This window comes from Rhea pennata, chromosome 2, assembly GCF_028389875.1.
Source record: "Rhea pennata isolate bPtePen1 chromosome 2, bPtePen1.pri, whole genome shotgun sequence".
NCBI lineage: Eukaryota > Metazoa > Chordata > Aves > Rheiformes > Rheidae > Rhea > Rhea pennata.
This window is the reverse complement of record NC_084664.1, coordinates 162,052,096-162,080,094: the sequence shown is the minus strand read 5'-3', so window position 1 is coordinate 162,080,094 and position 27,999 is coordinate 162,052,096. Positions and strand designations below refer to the sequence as shown.

Genomic DNA, 27,999 nt, shown 5'->3' with positions numbered 1-27,999 from the left:
GTGCTTAGCTTGACCATGCATGAAATGTTACCTCATCCCTCTCCCTGCACTCAGGAGGTATCTAATCCTGTTTGGATGATATCTCAATCCTACTCTGTATCGACAATGTCTCTTAAATTTTTGTCTCTAAATCTTTTCTTGGTAATGTCCTAATTTTTTTTTTGTTTCAAGGTATCAAGCAAACGTATTAGGCAAGATAAAATCTGCAACTTAGCCTGAGGAACGTGATTATTGACTCCTTCTGCCCTACTTTCATTATAGTCTCTTGTCCCCTCTTCCCTTCCTTAGCTGCCATTCATGTGAATTCTCATTTTTCTCTATCAACACCAGAGAGCAATACTCAGAGAGAGCAATACATTTTGCCAGCAGGGAGATAAATGGTTCTGACTGCAGACCTAAGCTCTAGAAAATCAGCTGCTTTATTATTATTTATTATTTAACTGAGAGTTCTAGTGAACAACAAGTTAACCCTTCTAGTTATCAGTTCTGAGATCCTCAGTACAAGAGAGACATGGGTAGGGCTAAGATGATGATCAGAGGGCTGGAGCTTCTCTCCTATGAGGAACGGCGGTGAGAGCTGGGCCTGTTTAGCCTGGTGAAGGGAAGTTTGAGGGGGATCTTATCAGTGTCTACAAATTCCTTAAGGGAGCGTGTCAAGAGGATGGGGGTTGGACTCTTCAGTGAAGCCAAGTGACAGGACAAGAGGCAATGGGCACAAACAGGAAGTTCCACCTGAATACTTCTTGAAGTATCTACTTCCTGAAAAACAGAGCACTGCGAGAGGTTGCCCAGAGAGGTTGTGGGGTCTCCTTCTCTGGAGATATTCAAAACCTGCCTGGATGTGATCCTATCTAACATGCTCTAAGTGACCCTTCTTGAGCAGGGGGTTGGACTAGATGATCTCCAGAGGTCCCTTCCAACCTCAGCCATTCTGTGATTCTGTGATTAAGATAATAAATTGCTATGGTGCAAACACCCTTTGGTACACCCTCTGTGAAGTTCAGTCCTTTTTCCAAATCTGTTTGTCTTTGGTGATTCTCAAAAGGGTAAAAAGCCCTACCTGAGGCTGAATGGGGTGGGGAGAGACTCTTTTTAAACGTAGCTTATTTGCTTTGTCCTGGCCTTCACTGAAAGTTCATCAGTGATGCCAAGACTTTTAAACCTCTTCCTTTCATTAACAAATAATTGGTCTCACTCTCAGTGTGACCTTCACCATCTCGGTCAGATCACAGAAGGGATTATTTCTCGCTGCAGTAGAAAGAACAAGGAATCATCAGAATCATCAGAAGTTCCTTCTAGTCCTTTGATTTCTTTCAAAAAAAGTAAGATGGAGTGCTAAAGTGGGAGGGGTTCATACTTTGTGTGATACCATGATGGGGCCTGTAGGAGCCCACCCAGGAGCCAGATGGTCCACATTTAGCCCGTCTTTCTGTTGCTGATTTTTCCATGCTTATATCACTGCCTCTGCCTATCCTGTATTTAAAACAGGTTGCAAGCCCTTTGAAGATGACATGACCTTTTATTTCCATTTAAATGCAAAAAGCTTCAAAGCGATGGAAGCCTATGTTAGTCAAGGCCTCAAAGCTTGAATTATAATATTAATACTACGTCCAAACATGAGGTAATGCCAGGAAGTTACCAGTTATTTCAGACAACAATTGATCAAAGCCAAGAAACTCCTGATACACATTAAGCAATCCTTTGATTGTCCATTCCTTGAAAACCCTCAGCCCACACAAACCAGGAGATGACAATTTAGCTTTTCAATTGATTATTTCCACTGAAAAGAAACTGCCCTATACCTCTCTTGCTTCCTGCAGATTTTGTCTCCTTCTTTCTCTCCTAATTCTTTTACTTTCAAATCACTCCCATCATTTGCATACCTTTCTTTGGTGGTTGTTCTTCCTCTGGAGAGGTCACTTGTCAGAGTGCTGCTGTGAAGGACTGTATTTTGAGTTTCCATGGCTTTGAAGATGACATTTTCCATTACAGAGAAAATGCTTCCTTCCCGCTGTGCACCACACAGAGCACATCTCTGTGCCAGCCACAGCAGCAGGTCGCTTCACAAGGGCTGTGAAACCTGCTGGAGATGTGGGTAAAAGTGGCCACGCCAAGTGCTAATACTGGTGCCCAATAATTTGAGAAAACTGAAATGGGGAGAGATTAAGTCATTTGTGTAAATTTATGCAGGAATTTCTGTTTCAGAGATAGACAATGAATCCTTGCTACAAGAGACTCTAGTCTATAGCAGAAGTTACGCTCTTGTTTGCAAAGTCAACCCAAACAGGAACCCCAGCTCGTTTTTCACCCAGCTTCTTACCTCTGTGCTCTGAACTCTGCAGTTACCATGATGGTCATCACCTACGTAGGAAAGCAGGAGCTTTCTAAATTTAGAATTAAATCCCTTTCGAAAAGATGTATCAGGTTCGTTCATGATTCTAGTCACCTGCAGGAGGCAAAAACGAGTCAGTCCCATCGGATCAGATGAGAAACTCAGTTCTGCTTTGTGTTCCTAAGTGGAGCAAGCAGATGTGGGATTGTCTCACTGCTGAAGCTGGACAACACGCTGATCTGCTCGGTTGAAAAAAAAAAACAACACCAGTTTCCTCATCTTAAATAGAAGGAAAAAAAAAGTTGCAGATGTGCAGTTCTGACAAGTGCTTCTGCAGCTAATTAATAGCTGTGTCCTACTTAATTCACATTCTGTCTCTGGAATCTGCCAAGCAGATTTCTCAGCTTAAGCTTAATTAATAAATCTTAGCTGTTGTCTGCACTTCTTTTTACAGTCAGTTTGACAGCACATATGTCCCAGTGCGTTTCAGTCATATTGAATTGTTAATAGTTGTTTACAAGTGTGTTTGAAGTACTGAGTACTTGCATGATGGTGTATGTACATATGAACAGACATGCGTACACATGAATGCACAGAACGAGGGTCAGACTGTTGCCTTGCACCTTGCATGGTCATTTCAGTCCGGGCACGTTACGCCAGTGTCTCTCAGTGCAAGGATATAAACACACATGGAGCGCTCTTGGGCAGAGAAAAGCACAAAGCACCCCAGGCTCCCATCAGAAAAATACCTCTTGCTACTGACTTTGCTTGGGACACACTGAGAAAGGAGTTTGAGCTTGCGCTGATTGTGATGAGCACACAGGTGATTCCTGTAGAAATCTAGGCTGATTAACTGAAGCAATTCTTTGGTGATCTACTGCTTCTTGCATGATGCATTGGACCTGAAAGCCTTCACTTTTGACCTCCTATAGTGAACAGGTGTTCGATACGTGCCCACCTACTCCTACAAGTGCAGCTACAGGTATTACATGGCAGATAATTTGGCTTTGCCAAACATAGGGTCTAGTAGCTGAGATCAGCACACTTCTTGTGCTTGGTATTTCTTAAATGAAATCTGCAAGGGGAGAAAGCAGAAAAAAAAGAAAAAAAACAAGAAAAATAAATCCTACACAAATCTTATATATGTATATATATTTTTTTCCTGTGGGTTGAGATTCTTTCTCCTATTTCCTCCCAAATACAATATCTTTTTCTGATTCCTTCCTGTTGTTCATACATGGATATTGGCATGACTTGAGAAGAGAGACACGCTTGTCTCAGGGATCAGAAATTGTGCCAGATGTGATGTGTCATGCTGTACTTCCTCTCCCAATTCATAAGTTAAAGGGTCTCTTGGAAACTCAGGCAGAATCAAGAGATGCCACCTTTCGAAGAAGCAAACTTTTGCGAAGCACCTAACTGATAGGAAACTGATCTAGGCACTTTGAGCTGGGACAACACTCTGTGGAGACACCACAGTTCTTCTGGGTGTCATGGTGACTGTGTGTCCTCTTTCGAAGCTACTTTGCTCATCACTGACTTCTACAAACTAAATTCCTTCTGAGACGCAGAAGAAGAGATGGCCAAGGCTCAGCCCTTGCCTTCATGTAGGGTGGCTCCACAGAGACACTTTGGGTGAAAGAGGCAGTCTGCTTGGTTGACTTCTCTGAAGATGATCAGCAAAGAGACTGAAGAGTGACTTGAGCTTCACTACCTCATTACCTGGGGTCTCCTCCTTGGCTTATAGCCATAACAACTACTCAACTTGCTAATGAGCTAGCATAATATATAATGTTCGTTACTTAGACATGACATGCATACAATTAGCGACAAGTTCCTCTGTTGGTGCTATGCAGCCTTATACCCTAAAGGAATTCACAGGCATTTAAGGCCAGGGAGGAATGATTTTAACCATCCAACATGAAATTGTGCGTGGACTCAGCTTAAGAATTGTGCTCGTCTTCTGTACTTTTATCTCCATGTCTTGGTATGAAATTCGGCCTATTGAAGTGGCTTGCCCAAATAATGGAGCTTTGGAACTTGGATGTACGAAAAGTTCTTTAGAAAACAATGAATGAAAACAGGTCTGAGGAAATGAGAACCTGGAGAGGTCCTCAGCATGGAGCCCCTGAGGACTCCTTGCTCAGAATGCTGCTGAAAGTAACTTTGAAGGTATTTTCTTGCATGTTTTAAAGTTGAAAGGTAGACTTCCCTGGGGAGATGATGACCTCTTCCTGGGAGGTGCAGGTTAGGAAAAATAAGGGAAAAAATTGTTTTTTTTTCTTCTTTTACTCTTTGTTTAGCTCTTGTCACAATAAGAGCTCATGGACAAATATTCAGCTCTGGATTATAGGGCCCAGATTCATCCTATCTCATTTTGTAATGTTCAGCCAACAGTCTAGTGAGCCCAAGCACTTTCTCTACTCAGATAAAAAAATCACTGGAGGTTATCCTCCTCCCTGGTACCAGCAGCTTCCTGGAAAGATTTCTCTCTTCAGATGGCCCCTTTGCTATGCAGGCAGCCCAGGGCAAAAACTTTGGATTTTCTTCTCTTTTCAGATTCCTTTCTGATTTCCAACAAAGCCATGGTCCTCTTCAGCCAGTAAAACCCATGCAGCCACAGCTCTGCTAGCCCATTCCCAGTCACAGCTCTCTTCAAAGGCATCTGTCATCAGCTGTCCCTAGCACACAGCATAACTGTGCTTTCCCATTTCTTTTGAGGAAAATTCCCCTGAAGAGCCTGCAGTGCAGGTGCAGGTGCTCTCAGCTTGCTCCATGATTATAACTTGGCATGGTTACCAGGGAGGATCACAGGATCATAGGACAATTTGGTGAGACCTCATGAGGTGCCTTTCAACCTGCATTGTCACACAGTCACAGAACGGTTGAGATTGGAATGGACCTCTGGAGATCATCTCACCCACTCTTCTGCTCAAGCAGAGTCACCTAGGGAACATTACTTTAGAAAAACAGCAAACACTTTCAAAGTAGCTTATGCCATGGTCCTACCTTGCAGACATACCATGTTATAATCACAGTACAAACTGAAAACACCTGTACATACACTGGCCTCCTGAGGTCTCTAGTCCCCTCCTGCTCAGAGCAGGAGCAGCTCTGAGATCATTCTGGGCAGTACTGTCATTTACGATCTCATGAGCTCAGCTGCTCCCTCTCTCCAGCCTCACTTGCTGAGGACCAGCAGGACCTCTTGACTCCATCCCTAATGATGGGAGGCCTGGTCCCTCCTGCCCTCCCTGCTGCTTGCCTCATGGTGTGCCCAGTGGTGGGCATCTCCCTCCAGCCTGCTAACACTGTGTGATTACAGTCTGGGAGACTTGGGTGTGACAGCATCCTGGTAGGAAGTTTGGAGAATCACAGAATGGTTGGTTGAGGTTGGAAGGGATCTCTGAATATCATTTAGTCCACCCCCCCGCCCCCCTTCTCAGCAGAGTCACTTACAACAGATTGCCAAGGACAAGATGGCTTTTGAATATCTCCAAGGATGGAGATTGCACAACCTCTCCGGGCAAACTGTTCCAGGGCTCCATCACCCTCATAGTAATGTTTTCCTCATGTTCAGACAACTTCCTGTGCTTTAGTTTGTGCCCATTGCCTCCTGACTTGTCACTGGGCACCACCGAGAAAAGTCTGGCCCCATCCTCTTACATTCTGCCTTCAGATATTTGTATATATAGATAAGGTCCCCTCAAGAAGCCCTGGGACCTGCTGTCCTGAGCTGCTGACGGAGCAAAGATGGTGATCTGATCAGTGCAAGGATCATGGCTTGAGGCTGAGGAAATTGGACTATGAGCCTCTGCACAGCCCTAAGCCTCTGCAAGAATTTCAGATTCTTTAGGGTAGAGCACAGTGGGCCACCAGGTCTCTAACTTGCTGACAGTCACTTCTGCAGTGAGGACAAGTTCCTCTGCCTGGAGGATTACTGCAGGATGGGTGGGAGGTTTCAATCTAGCAGTAACATGCTTCTCTGCTGGGCTGCAGGGAGGGTTTTAGCCCGTCCAGCCTGTCAAAACCTCCTCGCTTTTGCTGAGTGCACCAACCGCTGGCATGGGTCAACCCAGCGACGATGGGCTGCTGTCTGCCTTTACCTGCAGGAGTCGCAGTGAGGACACAGCACGGGGAATTGCTCTGAGATCCAACTCGTAGCCAGGCCAAGAAAATTCATTACATGTGGCGGCCTCCTGGGCCGTGATGGGTTTGAATCACGGCCCCAGAGAAGATCGGTGCTGGATCCTGATTGCCCTAAGCCTTCTTCTGTCCTGCCTATGAGCCTAAAAGCTGTTGATCAGGTGATGGAACGGCGATGGGGAAATAAGGACACACTTTCCTGCTGGAGGATTTCAGCTATTCAAAGATAAGCTTTTAGGAAGTAAATAATGCCTAGCTCAACTCATTTTATTTATTTTTTTTCTGGCAAGTGATGGTGTTAACCCTCTCGTGGACAGAGCCGTGCTCTTCTTGGTCACTCTGGGCCCTCCCCAGGACCTCCCTCTGCAATGCAGCGGCTGCCCCGACCGCGGGGAGAGGGGCGCTTTTAAAAAGCAGACGGGACTAGCGTTTACACCTCTTTTATTAGAAATAAGACACATTCATTTGTGCTCTGAAAACTGTACAGGAAAAAAAAAAACTGACGGACACAAGAGAGAAAAAGGGACGGGGGAGGCGTGGAGTGGGGCAGGGCAGGGCGAGGGAAAACAGAATTAACCAGAGGAGCTGAGCAGAAAAAAGTAGAGTATCAACAGTTATTAAACAAACATTTTTTATCTCTGTAATTACATAATACCGTTAATGTCCTGCAAGTTGGCTGGAATGAATGGGTGAACGGGAAAGGTCTGAAAGAAGAGGGCAGGCTTGGTTGGGCAGGGAAGGAGGGGGAAGGAAAAAAAAAGAAAACACAGTAGAAAGATATCTGTATGCTAAAATTCATTATGTGTAATTATAATAATTACAATATCATACAACCCGGCATCTGAGGGAGGCCTTTGTGCTTTCCTGTTTCATAGAATAATCTAAAATTGGACAATAATATCACAGTTTTTATAAGTAATCATTTCCCTTTTTTTTTTTTAACTATTTGGATTTTTTTTAAGTTTTTCTTTCGATCTTTCATACTATACAGTTGATGGCACGGCAAACGCCATTATCATTAAAGGTAAGCAGCCCAGGTAGCCCAAAGGAAAGTTGAAGAACTTCGAGATGTTTGCTCACCAAGCAACATCTTTCTGTGGGGGAAGCACATTTGGGGAGAGTGATTGTTTTGCCTCTTTATATCCATTATGAGCTTTTTCCTAAAAATGTTATAAAAAAGAAACTCACACGTACCTTTATAACTCAGACCCTGATCAAGAACTACTGTTGCTTGGCACAATCAGGCCATGCACAATTAAAAGTTTGCCACTGCACATTTCCAAAGTTGGGAGAATTCTTCCAAATGTGAGACAGACATTATTGGGAATGACAATATATATATATATATCTATATATATTTATTACGTGTAGCAGTTCAGTGATACATTTTTTAATGATAAAAATATTGCACAATGATTTTTGTGGGGTGAAATGTAGATAACCATTAATTTTTGGAAATAGCCTCGAGAAATGTCTAGTGATTTCTTTATTTAATAGTAAAATAAAAAGACAATTTGTAAGAGGGATGTCCCACTCTCCTGACCAGCTCAACCTGTTTCCTTTCCTTCTGCTAGGACTACGGCTGTGGGCAGCGGGGAGGGAGGGCAGGAACCAGGGAGGGGAAAATGACTGCAGCCCAGATTGAAAAAAAGAAAGCAAAATACTGCAAGCAACAGGCAAAGGGGCCGGGTGTTCCCACCATCCCATACTTCCACGGAGCAACTTGCATCCCACCTTCAGCAGGTGGCATCCTCACCCCATGCCTGCACCATCCTACAGCACGGGAAGGCATTCGAAACAAGAAGAGCCAAAGAAAAGAAAGGTCTCGGGTTTCAAGTTCTCTTTTTATTGAAGAAAAGAAAAGAAGGAAAAAAATAGATTATTTTTGTTTGTTTTGTTTCCAAGTGGACGTTATTCATGTTGTCAGTTTGTCTCAATGTCCTAAGGCAATATTCTCTGTATACCAAATATCTCCAGGTACATAAGCGAATGTGTCTTTCCCTCTTTCTCTCTGGCTTCCAGGGAGGGGCAGTTTGGAATAAGTTCGAGTCCGAAAGCAAGGGAAAAATAACAGAAAAAAAAAGGATGTGGCCAAATGGACCTTTGCCAAGGCCCGTGCTGAGTTTATCTATTTAACAGTCAGTGAAATGACCTACATTCTTGTTGTTGGTCTGTTTTTTCTGTGATGCCTTCGACCCTCTCCCCAGAGACGGGGTGAGCAGATGTTAGAGGCGTCCCGTCCTCCTGAGTGCACCTCAGAGCGTGCAGGACACCCGCTGCGGAGCGATGATGGGGAGAAGCCCCACCTTACCTCTTGGATGGGCCACGGGTGTCACATCTGTCACCGCCGTGTCTCCGGGATGCCCCATGAGTTGTCCCGCACAGTAAGGATGGGACAAGTTGCTGGGATGTCCCATGTTGAGCGGTGCGGAGGATGCTTCTCAGCTGCAGTGCCCAGCGGCTCAATCCATCCCCGTTCCCATCTTCTCGGCTGCAGCAGGGGATGAAGATCGGCTTGCACTCTTGAGCCCATGCTGTGCAAGGGACGCTCTGGACCAGGCAAGGATGCATTTCACCCAGGACCTATGGCTGGAGAGCGTCCCAGTGAAGCTCCTGCTGGGTTCTCCTCCATCTTCTCCTTGGAGCCAAAACCTATCTTCGTGGCCCTTCTGCCACGTGGTCACACCTCCCCGCTGCAGAGCAGGGCTCCTCATGCCAGTGCCCTCCATCGCGGGCCACCACAGCCTCTCCACAGGGCGACTCCCGGCAGCCCTCCCCGCCCTCTGCCTCCTCCTCGCTCTTTTCCAGGCTCACTCCCTCTCCAGTCCTACCTGGGAAAGATCGTGTTGGTCTGAACCTACAGCTACTATATTCTATAAAGTAATATTCCCCCTCTCTGCTGAGAACAATACAAAAGTTACTGCGTTTTACCAAAGGTTTCAAAAGAAACCAAACACTTCTCTCACTCGGTTTCGATTTAATTTAATCATTTTTTTTTAAATTTGTGTTTGTTTGTTTGCTTGTTTGCTTGTTTTCCGGAAAAAAAAGTCCCTTTCTCTCTTTTCCGCTCAGACCTCCGTTTGAAGGTCAATAATGTCTTGTCCCACCAGAGGGATGGTGGCCCCTGTTTTCTCCCACTCTACAGTTTTTAGTTCTAAGGGAGACTGTGCCACAGGTTCCATGTCCTTTTTAACCCATGACGGTGGAGACTGGACTTTCCTGATTCCTTCCCAGGGTCTCTTGTTTGGTGTCTGCTGTTTCTCTTGCTGCAGGAGGAAGAAGGGATAAAAAGGGAGAAAGAGAGAAAAAAAGATAGAAAGAGGTTAGTGCCTGTGCAACAAATACCATTATTTCCCACCTTTCAGGCTTCTTTACTTTTATATTAAAGGCAGATTCTTCCCATGAAACTCCTGGTGCAAGGAAACCAAGGGTTTCCGTGAAAATTGAATTTGGTGTGTAAATTGCCTATTTTCAAGAAGAAAATATTTTTTTTCTTTGCTGCCTCTAATACCCAATGCCTAGATATTTCAGCTTTCAGATGATGTTTTTGCTACTTGCATTTCCACTGAAAAATTGAAAACAACTACTAGAATTTAATTGGTTTTTTTCCCATTTCTACAGAAAAGTCCCACAAGGAAATCTAGATTGTGAGGAGATCTTTTTAAAGGTAAATTGACTATATCGTTGCAAATATATTCATTGTGTATCACAGCTATTTATAGGCTATGAAATTACAGCAAAAGACACTAATTTGCTGGTAAACTCATCCTAATTGAAGAGCTGGATCATCAACTCTGAAACTGAAAGAACTTCCATCAACTCCAAATCAAGCCTTTGAGGCTCTATCGACTGCTGTTAGCCTAGATTCCCGCCGGTGTAGCACCATGGAAATCAAGTCAAAAAACACCTTTCAATGTTTCTGCCCGTATGCACTGAAATAAGACACAGGGGAGAGCTGGGACCTTGTAAAACGGGTGTATTCTTAAGTGCATAGGCAAAGGGGATCCCATGCAAAGATTTTAAATGAGTTGTTCCACTAAGCTGCTTCTCGCCACCAAGTGTGATGCTTTTCACAGTTAATTATCCCCACAAAACACTCAAACTCTGAGTGAGAAAAGGCTCCCTGCACATGACAGCAGCACAAAGTTCTCCTGAACCACCCGCCAAGGGAAAAGTGAATGCTGGCAGAGAGGGGAGGTAGGGATGGTGGGTTGCACTGAGGAAGACGAGGAGAGATGACAGCTCAGGAGAAAGTGAGGAGACACACATGCAGGTCACATGCAGGTCATGTGCAGTCCAGGTTGCTCCACAACTTTGTGCTAGTGACCAAGGGGAGATGGAGCGGCCCATCGGACTGCAGTGTCATGATTGTGTTTTTACTGCAGGATGCTGCAGTAGATGGCTGAAGCTGTCTAAGAAGTCTAGATAGCCACATGCTAATCCTCCTGCCTTCTGTTATATTTCTTTCCCTTCCTAACAAATAGACTAAGTCTGTGAATTATCCTACCTCCACCCTGCCATGCTGTTTGGAAAGGCATTATTCCTACTGGAATAGCTTTTGGCACACCACCAAAACCACAACTTTTGATTTTCCAGAACTTTCACGCTTTACATGTACATCAGCTGTGTTTGAAGACGCCCCTGCCCCCGCCCCCCCCCCCCCCCCCATCTGGCATTTGCTCACAGGGAGAACACTCTGGGTGAAGCAGCTGGGTGGCCAGATAGAAGTTAATGCAGGAAACAGGTAAGCCTGGTCCTTTCTCCAACAGGAAATGTAAACATTCCAAACTTATTTTCATTTTAACTCAAAATGAGAAAAAAAAAACTTCTAAAAAATGCCTATGAAAGAGAATTGCTTAAAAATCAAGTTTTGAAAAAGTATTGTTCAGAAAACTTGGGTACTGGGGAACTTGGGTTCCTGGGTACTGGAATTCTGCAGCTGCAGTATTCATTAAACTCCACAACATGGAGCTTTTCTTGTGCTGTTGATATTATTCTTACGTTACTCCATGATGTTGTGCAATGCTGATTACTATTAATAGGACAGAAAAGGCAACAAAATTGTTGACTGATTCCATTACCTATTTTAGATATTATTAAAGTACCACTGTTACTAAGAACTGAAACCTTTTCATTCTCTGTATGTGTTTTAAAGGACAAGCTTGAGGCTTCCTAAAGTGAAACGTCACTTATGGCGTTTTCACAGGCATCTGTCTGTTGTGAAACGATGTAACAAGAATGCACACATAAAGACAAAAGCACAAGCAGAGCAAAATTTGAAATGGAATGAAAAGTCATCCAAAAGGAAAAGAATAAAACGCTCAGTCACAACAGCCACTTTCAATGACAAATATTTTGTTTTCTCCCACAATTGCTGTAGTACCACAAGCCACATTTTTCAAAGCCAGTAATGTCCATGGCTGTATTATTTCACAGAAGGATGAACAAATGATCATATGAGTGAAATTCATTCATAAATAATTCCATCTCTTCTCTCAAATGAAAGTCCTTCTTTGATAACATTATTTACAGCCACTTTCAGCATCAGGTTATTCTATTTCCAGCCAAACTCTTTTAATAATCCCTTGATACCACCGCAGCCCTGACCTTCAGTCTCTTCTTTATAATGTGAAGATGCACCCAGTTGGGATCATGTACATGAATGCGATTAGCAAACCTCATCATCATTGCTACAAAGGGCTTCTTTTGAGCTACTGATAGATAGCAGATGTAATTCCATGTAGAGAAGGGAAATTGGGGAAAAAAAAAACCAAGTTCATATCCACAACAGCCTCTAATCAGACCTGTCACTGAGGAACAAGACCTAAGGGTTGTGATAATTATTCAGTAGTGATATATAAAACGGACATCAAACTTTAGAAATTGTTAAGAAGGGAAGATAGAATAAAACAGAAGACGTTATTGTGCCAATGTATAACCCCACTCCGTGCTTGTATCTTGCATATTATGTGCAGCCCCACCCTTGGTCTTCCTCCCTCAGAAAACGATATAGTGGAAATCATAGAATCATAGAATCAGTAAGGTTGCAAGGGTTGGAAGGGACCTCTGGAGATCATCTAGTCATACCCGCCTGCTCAGCAGGGTCACCTTGAGCATGGTAGACAGGGTTGCATCCAGGCGGGCCTTGAAGATCTCCAGAGAAGGGGACTCCTTAACCTCTCTGGGCAACCTGTTCCAGGGCTCTCTCACTCTCACAGGGAAGAAATTCCCCCTCACGTTCAGGCAGAACTTCCTGTGCTTCAATTTCTGCTCATTGACTCTTGTCCTGTCACACGGCACAACTGAAAAGAGTTTGTCCCCATCCCCTTGACACCCTCCCTTCAGGTACTTGTACACGTTGATAAGATCCCCCCTCAGTCTTCTCTTCTCCAGGCTGAAGAGGCCCAGCTCTCGCGGCTGTTCCTCATAGGGCAGGTGCTCCAGCCCTCTGATCATCCTCATAGCCCTACACTGGACTCTCTCTTGTGCTGGGAGGCCCAGAACTGGACACAGTACTCGAGACGAAATGGTAAAGACAAAAGTGGCAAGTATACTGTCAGGAACAAATTATTTCAGATATTCTGTATGTGGAATGATTATATCCACTAAGACTTTTCAGCCTTGAAAAGAGACCATGAATAGATTTGATAGAGGTCTATAAAACCCAGAGTGGCCTGTTGATGGTAGGAACTAACTACTGATGATAGGAATTATCTCTTCTGACACAAGAACTACAGGGCATGACCGGACACAAGCAGTGCCAGCCCAGAATGATCCCAAGGGATCGGTCCTGCATACAGTGCCCAGCTGAATTGTGCAACACCTCTCCACAGCACTCCATTGATGCTTAAAGTTTCTAGAAGTACAAAAAAATATCTAGAGAAGCTCACAAAAGTCCATTCAATACTACAAAGGAAAATGATACAATTTTGTTAAGAGTATCTCTGAGGACAAATCACTGATTAGGCAAAATCTTTTTTGAGGATATATCACTATATGCTTGTCCTGTTCTTTTATTTTTCCTAGCCACTTTAGTTTCCACAAGGGAAAAGCTATCAATTCCACCTGCACATAAGGAAAAACTTATTTACAGTGAGGTTAAGAGAGCACTGGAACAGGTTGCCTACAGATGTGTGCAGTCTTCTTAGAAACATTCAAATGTCATCTGCGTAGGATCCTGGACAACATGTTTTAGGTGACCTTGCTGAGCAGGGGGGTTGGAGTAGATGATCTCCAGAGGTCCTTTCCAACCTCAACCATTTTGTGATTCTGTGAGGTGGGTTTAGTCACTTTGAAGATGTGCTATGGTAGAAGATGGAGTCTCAGGCGCTCAGTACATGAAGAGGGGAGGCTTGCTTCTAGTTTTCCAGTTAACACAAAACAATTAAACTTTTCCAGTGATCTTGTGAGTGGAGATACTATCCTGGAGGTAAAAGGCATCAGCTATGTCATAACACATGCTGGCAGCTCACAGAGCTGTGCACATGCAACTGCATACTACATGCTAGTGCAGGACTCAGCACCCTACCAGATCTCTGTGGAGGACTGAGTAGGTTAAATGTAATCACTCGAGCTGAGTTCTGGCAAGGACGCTGGGAGATAAAAGAAAATCTTTTCTTGTTGGCAAGGGGCACCCTGAGAATCAGTGGCTGATTCCAGGAAACAGTGCCCTTTTTCTTTCTCTCCATATGGAAAAGGTTTGGTTTGGGTCTCGGCCACTTGAACAGCATATAGAAAATGGCCACCAGGCTCATGCTTCAGCTCTGGCACTGTCTTCCAGCCTTACTGTGGGGTCTCAGCAGTCCTTGTGGGCAGGAGAAAAAGCCTAGCTATGCACAGAAAAGAAGAAAAACCTGAAGAGAGGGTTGTGTAATCCAACTGTAAAAGGCACTGGTGCTGGCACAGGGCCTGGCACCTCGAAGACAGCCAGGAACAGCCTGAGACAGAAGCTGAAAGCCATGAAGGCTTCTCTGCCAATAATTCAAAGGGACAGAACCATTACTCTGGGCCGACACATTCCTGGGCTCATCAGGCATGAGCTGATAAACATTTCCCTCCTGCCTGATGCCAGGGTGGCAGCACAGACTTCTTTATCAGATGAGCGAGAGAATGGGGGGAACGTCCAAGCCCAAGGCTGGAGTAAAAACCTGTTGTGCACTTGCGGTCAGGGCCAACCAAAGACCTTCACTAGCCTTATGGCACTCAGAGTTTCTCGTTCACTGCTTGCATGTGGCTGCACATCTTAAAAGCAAGGGAAAGGATTTTGGATAAAAAGCATTTTGGAGGCAGTGCTAATGCAGCCCCCCCAAATTCCTAACCAAGACAGAGGCAAAAGACTGAGACAATCCACACAGCCACCTCCACCTAAAGCTAGTTCTGGCAGACTGCAACGAGTCACCCATGCTGAATGCAAAGTAGCTACAAAAGGGTGACAGGCAGCAGTGCATCGAGGTACCTCCCCACACGCTGGCTTTGTGATGCCTCTAAGGGTCTTGCTATAGTACTGGTCCTTGCTAGTACTGGTCCAGCCTTCCATGGCTGAAGAGAACCTGGATATTGCTGCGATTCTTTTTCCTTAGGAGCAGCCTCAATACCTACATGGCATAAATACAGCATGGGAGACATTGACTGGTTGCTGTAAGATAGTGTTTCCATTTCTCACTTTGGTCAAAAGCAATCAAGCAATCAAATGTGAGAGCTGCTAAGCTGTATCTCCCTGTTTTGTTTTGTTTTCTTTTTTTTTTTCATATCCAAATTTTATGGTTACTCTTAACAACCTGAGGAGGAATTCAGTGCTTTTTACAGAGCACTCTGGATAACTCCACTAGATCTGGGTACTCACATGCTGTTTTCTTTGCCTCTAGCATCAACTTGAAGGATATTTCATAACCCGAATGATCTCTCCCTATGACAGTGATGATTGTAAGACCAGAATGAAGTTATTCAGAGTTTATACCAGGGATTCTGAAGGATAAATGTGGCTCATGTAGTCTAATCCATCTTTTGATCAACGTTGATGAATAAAAATAGGAAGTCAGCCTGTTTTTCTACAAAATGAAAAGTTTCCCTTCCTTTATAACAAGTTGTATCTGTAGTTCCTTCATTTTATGTTACGGTACTTTAAAGACATTATTTCTGTTCATTTAAGAGAAAAGCAGTATAAAAGGAAGCGACTGACTACTCAGATTTTCATTTTGAAAAAAAAAAAAAGTAATGGGTTTCAACTTGCATTGATAGAAATCTGTTAATCTGTTAGGAAACTTGAATTATACACTCCCTAGGGTATTAAAAAAAAATCTTCTGCTTCTATATCCTCTGAAGATCAGGTAACCTAAGCTGTAGGCGTTGCTGTGACCCAAAGTCCTGTGAGACTATGAACAGATGAAGGTGAACAAGTAGTGAATCAGGCACAGGTAAGAAGATGTTTCATAAAGGAAAAAAGTGGATCCTAGGAACAGCAGTTGCAAATTCAGGCATGTCAGCACTAAGAGACAGTGACTTCCAGGAACCCCTGCTGTAGTCTTTTCCTCATTCCTTCACCCACTTACAGAACCTGGCTGCCCTGGGACATAAGGACCTGTTCTTAGCAACTTCTTCATTCCCACTGCTTTTCACAGGGCATTTGACTACAGCACTCACTGGTCAAGGCCTTCGTTTTCTTGAATTGGGCAATTTCTTGTTCAATTGTCACACAAGGTTACTTTTAACCAGATTTGGGAGCTGGCAGCTTCAATGGAGTTGGGATAGGTGCTGTTCTCTGAGGGTCCAATCCAGACAGGTAGATGTATTTACTGCCTTCAGAGTTAGAAGGTATTTTTGAAAATCTGGAACAGTCCCTTGCCTGATGCTTGCAGAGAAAGCCAGTGGTTCCACCAGAATTAGGAACAGACTACTCTCCAGGCTATTCTCGTGGTCAATATAGCTAACTAACACACTATGCTTTCAGGACAGTGACTGTGCACTAGTGAGGAGACCACTGCACTTGGTAGCTATGGAGAATTGGGTATTCCCCAAATTGCTAGAAGTATTCAAGACTCCCTCACAAGGCAACCAGGGGCTTCATGATGGGATAGAGAGAACCCAATGTGTGATTTTTTTTTCTAGAGTCCTTTGCTTAATCTGTTTGAACAATCATTTACATCCCTGCTAATCTGGTCATCCTGCTATGCAAATCTATCATGTTTTCATGTATCCGGATCTCTTATGAGTCACCTTAAATGCCTGGAAATTGGAACCTTAAAAATAGGAAGTGGACATGGTAAATTCTCTTAAAGAAAGCAGTGAGAATTGGTGACCATGGGTCTGAGAAGAAGGAAAACGAGCTGCAAACTGCTGGTGGCCACTGCCTGGTTGATGGAGTAGATGATAGCTGGTTAACATCAAAAGGCAAGCCAGGAACTGATTACTAATGCAGAGGATACTGAGAAAAAGATGATCCCCCTGAGAAATACTGAGTAACTGATGACTGATACTTGAGACACCGAGTATCAGATGATCTACAGGAGGAGTCGAACAGTTGACGGCTGCCTGCTCCCAAACCAGCTAGCAAAAGGCCAAGTAGTCAAGCAAACAAATGGATTAATTCTGTCACACAGCAGAATATGCCAGGGAGACAAACAGCTCCAACTAATAATTAACTATGGCAGCTCATTCCTTGAGAAAATCTGAGAAACCTATAGAGAACTCAAGCTTAGAATGGGGAGAACAGAGAGCTTCTCTTAGAACCTTTGGTGAGCTTCAGACATAAATATGCTGCTTTTCTGATAGTGCAAGCAATGGGCTGGCAGGCACAATTAAAATACAAGTCGAGGAGCTACAAAGTAGGGCTCCAACCCTATTTGGATTCCTTAGGATGTGATCAATATTTCTTTCTTCTTGCTACTCTGGTAGCTGCCAAAGCAAACTTTGATAGAATGGGTACATTCTTCTGGTATCTGAAGAAGAAGGCTAAGAAAACTGAAGACTTTAGAAGAGGACAGGGAGTCATTAAGCCAGAAATAGTGTCTAAAAGGAAATAGGGAGAAGTGTGAATGGCAGCAATCCTGTACTCCTCGTTACAGAATGTATTTCTGATTTAGATGCTAAGACTGCTAAAAATGACAGAGAATTTTCTTTCTATTGAGTTTTGGAGCAAGTATTGGGCGAGGACTAGGAGAAAGATGGGACTGGATTTGAGAACCCTCTTAGAGCTGAGCTACAGAATGAGTTCAGAGGCCCATATGAGCTCCAATATGGAGCTCCAAACAAAGCAAAATCCATTCAAGCTGCAGAGAGCTGAAACACTCTAGAGTAATCAGCAGGAAAAGGAAACCACAGAAATTTGCAGAGCTCTGTTACACGTGGCTTTTGCTGACCTTGGCACAAATAAAGAGCTGCTGTTTGAAACAAATGCAAAGCGAGACACTGGCAAAGAGAGAGAGGGGAATATGTATGTGATTCAAACTCCTCTAATGGAACTGGATCAAAGAACTCCTACCAAGAGAGAAGACAGGAGTGTCATTTTCATTGCTTTCAAAGCTGGCGCTAAGCACAGAAGAAACGAAGCCCTCACTCACCTTAAAGGCTGCAAAGCCTCTACTTTCATGCCATGCTGTTGCAAAGCATGGAGACCCCTCCTGATGTCTGGTGCAAGCACAGGAATCTAATTAGCAATTAACTTACAGGGAAGAGCAATGCTGGAGATGCTCTACGCTGACAATATAGATCTGTGATTCACTATGTACGGTACAAAGTAGCCTGAAAAGAGCCCTCTACCATCCTGCTTTAATGTGGACAGCTCTCAACTGAAAGGGTAAAAAACTTGGGAAGGGTATGTATTTAGGGGGAAGTGGGGAAAAATGCATACCTGAGTCTACAGACGGTAAGATAAAGAGCAGACTTTTGAAAGGAGAAACAGACTTGCAGCAAGGTTGCCAGTTAATGGATTTTTTAAGTAATCAGGATAAAGGTGACTAAAGAACAACTCAAAATGATGAGAGGGCCTGAGAAGGAAGAACTCTGCAGTCTAAGTCAGTACCAACCTGACACTTCACCATGTGGCCATTTGGGCAGGAAATGTACCTTGAAGCTGCTCTAAAGAGATACATGATAATTCTGGTGGCTTTGATGAATTCAAACTGGTTGAGTCACAGCCTAGACTGAGAGGGGGGAGAGAAGGGCCCAGTTAGTTAGAACAGGCTAGGGGAAACAATCCACTCCTTACTTGAATCTTAAAAGTGAAGGCTTGGTGGATACCAGATGCCAAGAGAGCTTTTAACTATTTTAATCACTTAGGATGTGTGTTGGCATTTTTTCTTTTTTTTTATTATGCAAATCCTGCTGTGATTGACTCCAAGCCTTCGGTCCCCTCCATGCTTCTTAGATCAAAAAAGCTGTCCAGGGAATAAATATTCAGATTTATCAGAAGCTTCAGGTATGACTATCCAGTTTTCTGCTCAGGGTCTATGCTAGTTCCCAGTTTGGTCTGGGATAAACTGAGAGAGTAATAGTGTGCTATTTCCATACAAGGGCTGGCTGCAGGTTGGCTGCAAGGCAGCTGTGAGGAAAACAAGCAAAGTGCACTCAGCCGTTGCTGAGATTACTCTTTTTAGATTCAGTGTCCCTGCAGGGGGAATATTCCAGTTTAACATAAGCAAAGGAATCTTGTTGCCTTTCCTTGCAAGGAATCTTGCCTACAATCTTGTAACTTCTCTTTGACTTATTGGTAGATTTTTCAAACATCATCCCCTTCTTCCTTGCCACATCTGAACTTGAAGACAGTAAGAGATGGGAAATTTACTGTAGACCATGGTAAGGTTGTCCAGAGCTCTGTTACTGCCTTAAAAATCTGCATCTTATTTCCAGCTTGACATCGTCAACTTGTAGTCATCAGAACTTGCTGCATTTCATTCTGCTAATATTAACCATTCCCTAGCACTGAAAAGTTAGCTTTAGGTGACAGTGCCTACATCCCTGATTAGTTCCTACAGACACAAGTGTGAGACTCATTCATATATCAAAATAACAGCAGCAAACATTGGTGCCAAAATGTTTTTTAGGACTGCTTTAAATACTGTCAAGTTTCAGAATCAGTCTGCGTATCAGATAGTATTCCTGTTCTTCTAATCACCTACCTTGACCTACTATCTCGGCAACAGTGCTCATTAGTAACTTGATGACACATCAGTTGATGGCAGTGGTGATAATAAATCTCAGCAGGATCTGGATTAGGCTCCTGGCTTCTACCGCAGACATTTTAAGGGCCCATGTGCATCTTGTGGAAGCAGTGTGGGTTCTGCAGCCAGTCTGCAGATCCTATAGATCATATATATGCTTCAGTAGTTTGATGAATTAAGAAAGCCTGCTGTGAGATAAGCGTAGGCTGCACATCACTGCCAGCCTGTGGTGCTCTCAGCTACTACTGAGATATACCGAAGCACCTGTCTCAGCCGTGCTTTTATTGGGAGAGCTTCTTTAGCCCCTGGAGCTGGTTCTCCTGGCTGGGTCCTGAGCAAGATGCTCTGACGGTGTTTGGCTGTTTCTCTTTGTGTTGTAACTGTCTATGACACCCTGCCACTGGGGCTGGAGTCTCCACAACCTCTCCCAGAACAGAGCCTTTTCTTCGGCACCCATTTTCCCCTCCTCATGTCAGGAAAGAGATCTTCCATTCCTGTGCTCTTTCTCTCCCTCAGGGGCAAGGGAGGAGAGAGGTCCCAGTGAAGAATTACCTGGCCACTGGGTGAGGGGAAAGCAGAATTCTTCTAAAGACCTGTTCCACATCTGTAGGAGCAGAGACAAGGGGTGACCTAGAATGCTTTCACACACCTGCACAGCTGCAGGCTGGTAGCTTACTATGAATGCTTCCCGACTCTTGGCACTACAGGAGCCCACAGAAGAACACGAGATGCTCCTTTCTTTGAGCAGCAAGCTGTTTCCCTAGCTGGGCTTTGGGAGCAGCATACACAGGGTGCTCACAGCTTTTGGTGGCCTTTGTGGGGATCCTTCTTACACTGATAATGCCTTTCAGGTGAGGGAGGCAGAATGGCTCAAGCACACAGGAGTCCCTAGTTATGTTTTCAGCTCTGCCAGTAATCATTCTAGGATGGTGAGCAAAGGACAGTTTTTAAAATGTACACAGCAGTAACACTTACCTGAAGGTTAAATGTATCTGGATAGTTGGAGAGGGGCTGAGAATATCTACAAAGAACTGATGGTATAAACCTTCAGGTCTTTTCTGGAGTTTCTCTAAAAATTGTGTTTTACCACTGAAGCTGAAGAAGTTCTAGCCAGTAACCACCTATGACGCAGTTGGCACTCTGTTGGTGCTTTCTGCAAATCTGACCATGTAGTAGTTCATCTGAGAGGAACTGCATATCCAGCATGATAAGATAATCAGTTTTGGACAGTGCACACAAGTACAGGAAGGACTAGCATTTACAAAAACAAAAACAAATCAACTCTAAATATGACCAGTAGCATTCCTGGGAATTCCCAAAGGAATCCTCTCCTTAGCTGACATTTGTTCTAAGTCTCAGCAGCAGCTTTCTGATCTTAGAGTTGATGGAGGATAGAGGAATTACAAGAAGATTAGGAAAATATCATAACTTGGAAAGAACATAGGAGAACGGGACATGCTGCCCGGAGAGTCTGGGAAACTGCCAGGGCTGGAGACAGGCTTGGTAGCTTGATTTTGTGGCTAGCAGTCAGGGGTTGCTTATTTGAAAATGAAATCAAAGATACTGCATAGCAGGCAGATGAACTAGACCCAGTAGAGGTCCCTTCTGTTCTTTGATGCTATGTGTGAAAGGTTCAAGGGTTCAAGGATCCTTGTGACCTTGTTCATGCCCACAAGACCAGGAGTTTCCTACTGCTGAAACAATGTGTTTGGAGTCATGCGTCATGGAAAGTTTGGGACCGGACTACAGTGTTCTTCAATGCAAAACAGAAGTCAGACTTACGCTAATGTTAGTTTTATCACTTCCACCAGAAGAAATACTCCATCGTTTTATAACCTAAACATATACAAAAGAGAAATATTTCTTTTACATTAGTACCTAATATCGCCAGTTTGCTCTCTCATGGAAAACTGAAGGCAGGACATGACTTCCAGCCAGGTGCCTCGTAGCAAACGGCTTTTTTTTTTCCTTTTTAGTTTCTTTCTTTCCTTGAATGTTGCTAAATCAACATCCACTAATGACATCCCAGTACTGATCTTTGCAGTCTTTGCAAGCTCCCCTTCCTGGATTACATCCAAGAAAAGATCACAACTTGAAAAAGAATCAGTCAATATTGAAAGGCCAGCTTCACAGCTTCCTTCCAGCAGTTCAAAGCTCTTTGATGATGACAGTAGCAACTTTAATGCTAGATAGATGCAGATGCTTCTCTGAAATGCTCAAGACATCTCAATCTACAAAACCCTCCTGGAAACATACCACAGATTAGCATTTACACGGTGTTTAGACACTTCTGATTTTGCACCTATGTCATAACTAAATAATAGGAAAAAAGCAAGAGACATGAAACTCAGTGAAACACACTAGGATTCTGGATCAATATATGCTTCTTCGATCTGAACTGCTTTGCTAGATTCGCTATTCCTTTCATTCTGCAACGCTTGTCAGCCTGCTGGTCACTCAGAGCAACTCTGGTCAGCTCAGTAAAAGCAGGGTGGGCTGGGTCCACAGTTCTAGGGCTCAGTATAATTATGCCGTGAGATATGAATGGAGACCAAAGGTTCCACGAGGGCTCTGTTTCCATTGAGAACCTACCTAAATCCCTTACTCCAAACTCTTCCAACTCCAGTCTTGTCTCTGAGGAAATCCTATTAAAACAAGCTCTAGAAGTGCCTCCTTGGCCATGCTGCAGGAGACTCAGAACTGGATCTGACTTCGCTGGCAGATAAACCGAGAGTATTATAAATAGCAGCACCCTGTTCCTCTCAGTAAGAGCAGCCACAGTCCAAGTTTCATTTCATCCTGCCATCCTGACTCTTGCTTGCTTTTTCCCTTCTGTTGGAATAGATACAATTCCTTGCAAGCTTTTGGTACCTGCCCAGCAGGCACAACAGGCTGAGACATTACAAAGGTGCCATCAGTCCGCCCTTCCTTATTTGTGTTAACCACATCACTAACTGCACAGGTTCTTGGCATCTGTGTCTAGTACCAAATCTCTGCCCCTCTGAAAGGCTGCAAGGTCTTTCCCTCAGTTTGCCACCCTCAAAATCTCTTACTGCCCTGGGAAACTTCTCCTGCACAGGAAAGTCACATATAGACAGTGAGCAACTGCCACAAACACTATCACCTCACTTTAACTAGCATTCTGTCCTCAAGAAGTGCTGCCAACATCACACCTTAAATCCCATTGCTTTAACCTTTCTAAATAAATAAATAATAAAACTCCCCATTGCCACCTTGGTCTCTAACTCAGCTCTCGCAGGTGGGGTAGGAAGTGCCTGTTATCCTCACCCTCTGCCCACTTTCTTTTCACTTTGATTTCTTCAAGGTTATGATTTCCAGGTCCTAGCTATGAGTGGATGGACTCTGCATCCAGACATGACCTGAACAGGAATGTAAAGAATAGACATTGACATGAGGAACAGACACAGACAAAGAAGACTCTGTTCACCATGAAATGACATGAGGACAGATACTCTCCTTCTGCGCTGCTGGCCACTCTAGTAGCCAGGTGAGCTACTCGTACCTCTGTGACTCTCCATGTCCTGTGGGGTGCACATGTGTTTGTTGCAACATCCATGGACAAAAACTCAAGGAGTTTGGTGACAGCTCCTAAGCCTCCCATCTTCTAAGTCTAGCCCTGTGATCCTACTGGCACTAGATGGCTCTAAGAGGTTGTGGTTCTGGAGGAGTGTGACTAACCTTGCTGTCCGTTGTTGGAGACTCCTTCTCCTTATCTGCGTGCTGCAGTTTTCTGTTCAGGTCCTGGAACATGTCTTGGTGACGTTTTCTTGTGTGCATGATTTTCTAAAGAAAACACAAGGGCCATAGGTCAGCAACCCCTTCTGAACTGCATGGAATCAACATATCATCCTCACAGATAATTACTTATTTTCTTACAACCTAATTTTATCTGTAGACATGTAAAGCCTAAACCAGCTTCAAAGGTCACTGAGGACCCAGTGTAACACTTCCTTTAGTTTCAGGACGAGATAGAGGGAGAAAGTGAGACAAGTCTGATTTTTGACCTTACAATTCCCCTAAACCTGCACTTGAGAACTGTAATATTTGTGCTTGACTTTCAGCAGTCTACCAAGTTGACCCTGGAAGCTTTGCTGACTTTCCCTAAGTGATAATTGATCCCATGTTCACTCTCTTTGCAGATTGCCTCCCTTTCAAATGTGGTCAGAGCTTACCTGGGCATGCAGAATTTGGGGACAAGAGATTCCACAAGAAACTATCCCACAATCTCACAATTTTCTTTTCTAATATTTTGGTCTTTCTACATTTCACTTCTACCTTCTACTGCCCAGAAGGAGAGGCAGGACCAATTTTCATAAGGACTTCTCTTTGCATGTAAGAGCATGGTGAAGATGATTTTCTAGTATTCTACCAAGTGCTATATAATTGGAGAAAGTAGCTCTGATGTTTTGGGACCAACACAAAATATCAGCTTAGATGTACCCAGAGTGCCTCAGTTTCAGACCAAGCTCACAACCCTGAGCTCTGAATCATAGAATCATAGAATCAGTAAGGTTGGAAGGGACATCTGGAGATCATCTAGTCCAATATCCCTGCTCAGCAGGGTCACCTAGAACATGGTAGACAGGGTTGCATCCAGGCGGGCCTTGAAGATCTCCAGAGAAGGAGACTCCACAACTTCTCTGGGCAACCTGTTCCAGTGCTCCGTCACTCACACAGGCAAGAAATTCCCCCTCACGTTCAGGCGGAGCTTCCTGTGCTTCAATTTCTGAAGCTGGCCTAGTGACCCTAGCATTAAGGAAACTCCTTATGGGCTTTAATGTGACACCTTGATTTGGAGTAGGACAGTAGCTTTGAAGGGAAAAGCAGTCAAGGATGCTATTAGATTCAGGAGATCTGCACTAGCTGCCAGTAGCCCCACAGACCATCTGTGTGGGACTGGCCCTTCTCTTTCAAAGCTTGCACTCTATACCTCAGGTCTGAGGACGAACATTTCTACATTTCTGCATGTGTACAGAGTAGACAGATACTTTCAAACAAATTCAGTGAGGTTCATTACTGGATATGAGGGATTAGGGTTGATGGTCAATTTTGATGGTGGGGACACACTAGCAGCTTTTTTTTTTTTTTTTTTTTTTTTTTTTTAAGTAACAGAGAGAGTTTGGGCACAAAAGATAGGGCAGTTTAACCCACCAAGCAAAAGATATACTGTGCTTTCCAGGCAGGAATGTGGTCCAGCCACCTGTAGTACTCTATGTGCTCATAAGCATTTTGCTCACAGAGGAGACTGTTTACAGGCCTTGTGCAAACTGATTTAGGTCAAATGTTTACAGAGCTGCTTAATCAATTAAGCATGAACCAATGTAAATCATCCATTTATTTAGCCGCACAAGGTAAGCCTGACTAGGCAGCCAGCACAACTTTCCACCCAGCATTTCATACCCTTGAAGTAACTCTGGCAAAGGCAGCATTCCTGCAAAGGTGTTAGAGAGTGAAGGAAAGGCCACTTCTCTCCCCACCCTGTCCCCCAATAAACACATTCAAAAAAAGGAAGTACTCACCTCAAAATCTAGCTCTGCATACCGAGATTTCCGCCTCTGGGAATTCAAAAGAAAAAGAGAGATGGTTCAATGTTACTGATGTTGGTGGCTGTGCACAGACTGAACCAGTAGATTGAAGAGGAAGGGCCTCTCTCTCTTTCTTTCTTCCTGAACCTTTAATATGTTTCTCTGGCTCTTCATGATGGAAGGGACAAGCCAATTACAGGGATCTCTGATATTACCTACTGGGTGAAGCTGGAAATGGCTATTTTGACCTGTGATCACAAAGATTTTCTCACTTGTATCATGACTGAAATCATCAAAATGGGAAACAGAGGTAGAGCATGGAAGAAAAGAAGTTAATGCAAGTCATGCATTAAAATCAACAGATCTTTGACAAGCTAAAATTTTTATTTGATTTTGCATTGACTGGAGTACTAAAGACAGTTCACCAAGCAATGGAATATGGTTGTGGAAGCCATGAGAGATTTTAACCATTAAATTACAAAATCGTGTCACCTGTCAGGGTCCCTTCATGATACCATAATATTGGCACTGCATAGTAGCCTGCATTTAGTATAAGGCTCTTCTCATATCTAATCTGGTCAGTACTGAGGGCAGGACATCATCTAGGGCTGAAAACAAGGCAGTAATTCACATGCTCACCTCCAAGGAGCTCATGGAGAGGGTGGAGACGGTCTCACTCTTGGACACCACACCCGAGTTCCCTGAGTCACCTGTGTCACACAGACTGTTGGGAATCTGTGCCTCGTTGGAGATGCTCTGTGGAGGCAGCTGCTGCTGCTGTTGTATCATGGGGGAACCTTGCACCTCACTGCATGTCATGGTTACGGGCTCCCGTGGAGGACTCTTGACAACAAAGCCTGGGTCAGTTGCCATACTGAGGTGGATGAGCCGTGTCTGGGGCATCTGGTCAATATTGATGCTATATTTGCTCTCATCCTTGGGCGGTTTGGCCCGTAAAGTAGATGTATTGGTAGGCAGAATGACGTAGCTGGTGTCCAGCGTTTGTTCTTGTGCCCGGGAGAGTTCTGAGTCCAGCTTTTTGAAGATGTCCCCATCACAGATGTAGATAGACTTAGGTGGCTGGTTCTTGTCCTTCTTCAACGTTAATGTGTGATTGCTGAATTCATTCAGGTTGATGGCCCCCAGGTAGTGAGGTGAACCCTGAAGATGCATCTTGGAGACATTGGCTGGAAGACTGTTAAAGTTTGATGACCCCTTCTGGTGATTGAGTTTCAATTTCTCTTCATCCTGCAGTGATGGGCGCTTCAGCGTTCCTGTGATGGTTGAGGTCCTGCAGGTGGTGATGTCTTTATTCAGCACTAGGGGGACAGACAAATATCCTTAGCACTTTCCTGAAGCTTTTATTTACACATCAGTACACCCACCACAGTCACACCATGCTAGCATGTTCCCTTCGCCCTCTCAGACAGAGGCAATGGTGGCAGAACAGTTTCTTTTTTTTTTTGAATTTTTAATCCAGGTTGTTGAAGGGAAAGCTAAAGCTAGGGAGGTAACAATTTTTCCCATTTTGAGAGAATTCTTAGTGCTTCAGATTTCCCATCCCAAATCATGACTAAAACACTAAAACTCCAAACTTGGCCAACACATATCATCACAATGATAATAGGACCTTAAGAAGCAAATACGAAATACGTATTTAGTGTACCTGTGTACACTATGTACATAGTACATACATATGTAAGTATATATGTATATTTTTGGCCTAGAAATTATGAGTGAGATTTTAAAAATAGGTTATTCTCATGACAAAAAAAAATATTTTGATTCAGAAATGGAACATTAGCAACAATTCCAAAATGCCAATGCTTTTTATTATTATTATTTTTTTTTTATTCACTTAACTGCCCACGTTGATCTTTTCCCAGAAAGTGTTTCAGGGTCAGTGACTTGGTATTTCAAGACAAAAGCACATTTTGTTACAAGTTTCTAACTAGCTCTCCTGAAAGCTTATGTTCGGGTAATCATGCCTCACCTTTGTGAGAGTTAAATTATTTCCTATTTCTCAGTTTGCCTTAAAGACAAAAAAGGAGTTTCATGAACACTCCTTAATAGCAGAAGAAAACCTTAATCTGAGGAAGGGGTGAACATGCCAACTAGGAGGCATATACAAGATGCATAGACACTCATTCCCACACAATACATTTCACAACAAAACATTCGTTCCCTTTCCAGGTATAAGACTCTATTGTTCAGTTGATTTCTGGCTGCAACAAAGACCTTACAGGACTAATGACATCAGCCTTGATGTCTCCAGGGAAGAGAACTGCTTCTGCGGCAGGGGGAAAGTGATGTGGGACCAAATGCTACTTACCTAGCATTTCAGCATAGGAGAAATAAAAGCATCTTTGCCTTTCTCCCTCCTCAGGGGAAAAAAAAAAAAGTTTCTTTTTATTTATTTTTTCCCATTGGAGCATGAGGGTAACCTGATGTTATTCAGCCACTCCACTCATGACAGGGAGCACATGGCACAGGTATCCCATTGGACTGAGGGCATTGCTGTTTTCTTGACAATTCATACCAGGAGAGATGGGTGATGGAAGAACTAAGGTCCCATCAAAGACTATAGAACAGGCAAGGCAAAATTACAGAGAGACCAAATGAAATAAAAGATCTCTATAAAAGCTCTGAAAGCTAAACATGCTGGCTGCAAGTACGGCAGCCACAGTTCTCTTGACATTGCTAAAGGACATGCCAGGATAAATCAGAGCATTACAGCGTATTCCTACTGCAGGGAGATGCTTAGTGAACTCTAACCCTCAGCTTGGTATTGTGAGTTAGGTTTATTGATTCAGGCTCTTCT

General features: G+C 43.7%; 1 protein-coding gene across 1 annotated transcript in view; it reads right to left on the bottom strand.

The window, feature by feature from the left end:
• Window positions 1-8,303: 8,303 nt before the first annotated feature.
• Window positions 8,304-27,999, bottom strand: part of ADGRB1 (adhesion G protein-coupled receptor B1) — a 202,776-nt gene continuing 183,080 nt past the window's right edge. The window contains exons 27-30 of the mRNA XM_062570701.1: window positions 25,818-26,497; window positions 25,173-25,208; window positions 23,332-23,436; window positions 8,304-9,744 (exon numbers count right to left, since the gene is read on the bottom strand). Of these exons, the coding sequence (XP_062426685.1) occupies window positions 9,547-9,744; window positions 23,332-23,436; window positions 25,173-25,208; window positions 25,818-26,497 (1,019 nt within the window). The 3' untranslated portion in view covers window positions 8,304-9,546. The remainder of the gene's footprint in view (window positions 9,745-23,331; window positions 23,437-25,172; window positions 25,209-25,817; window positions 26,498-27,999) is intronic.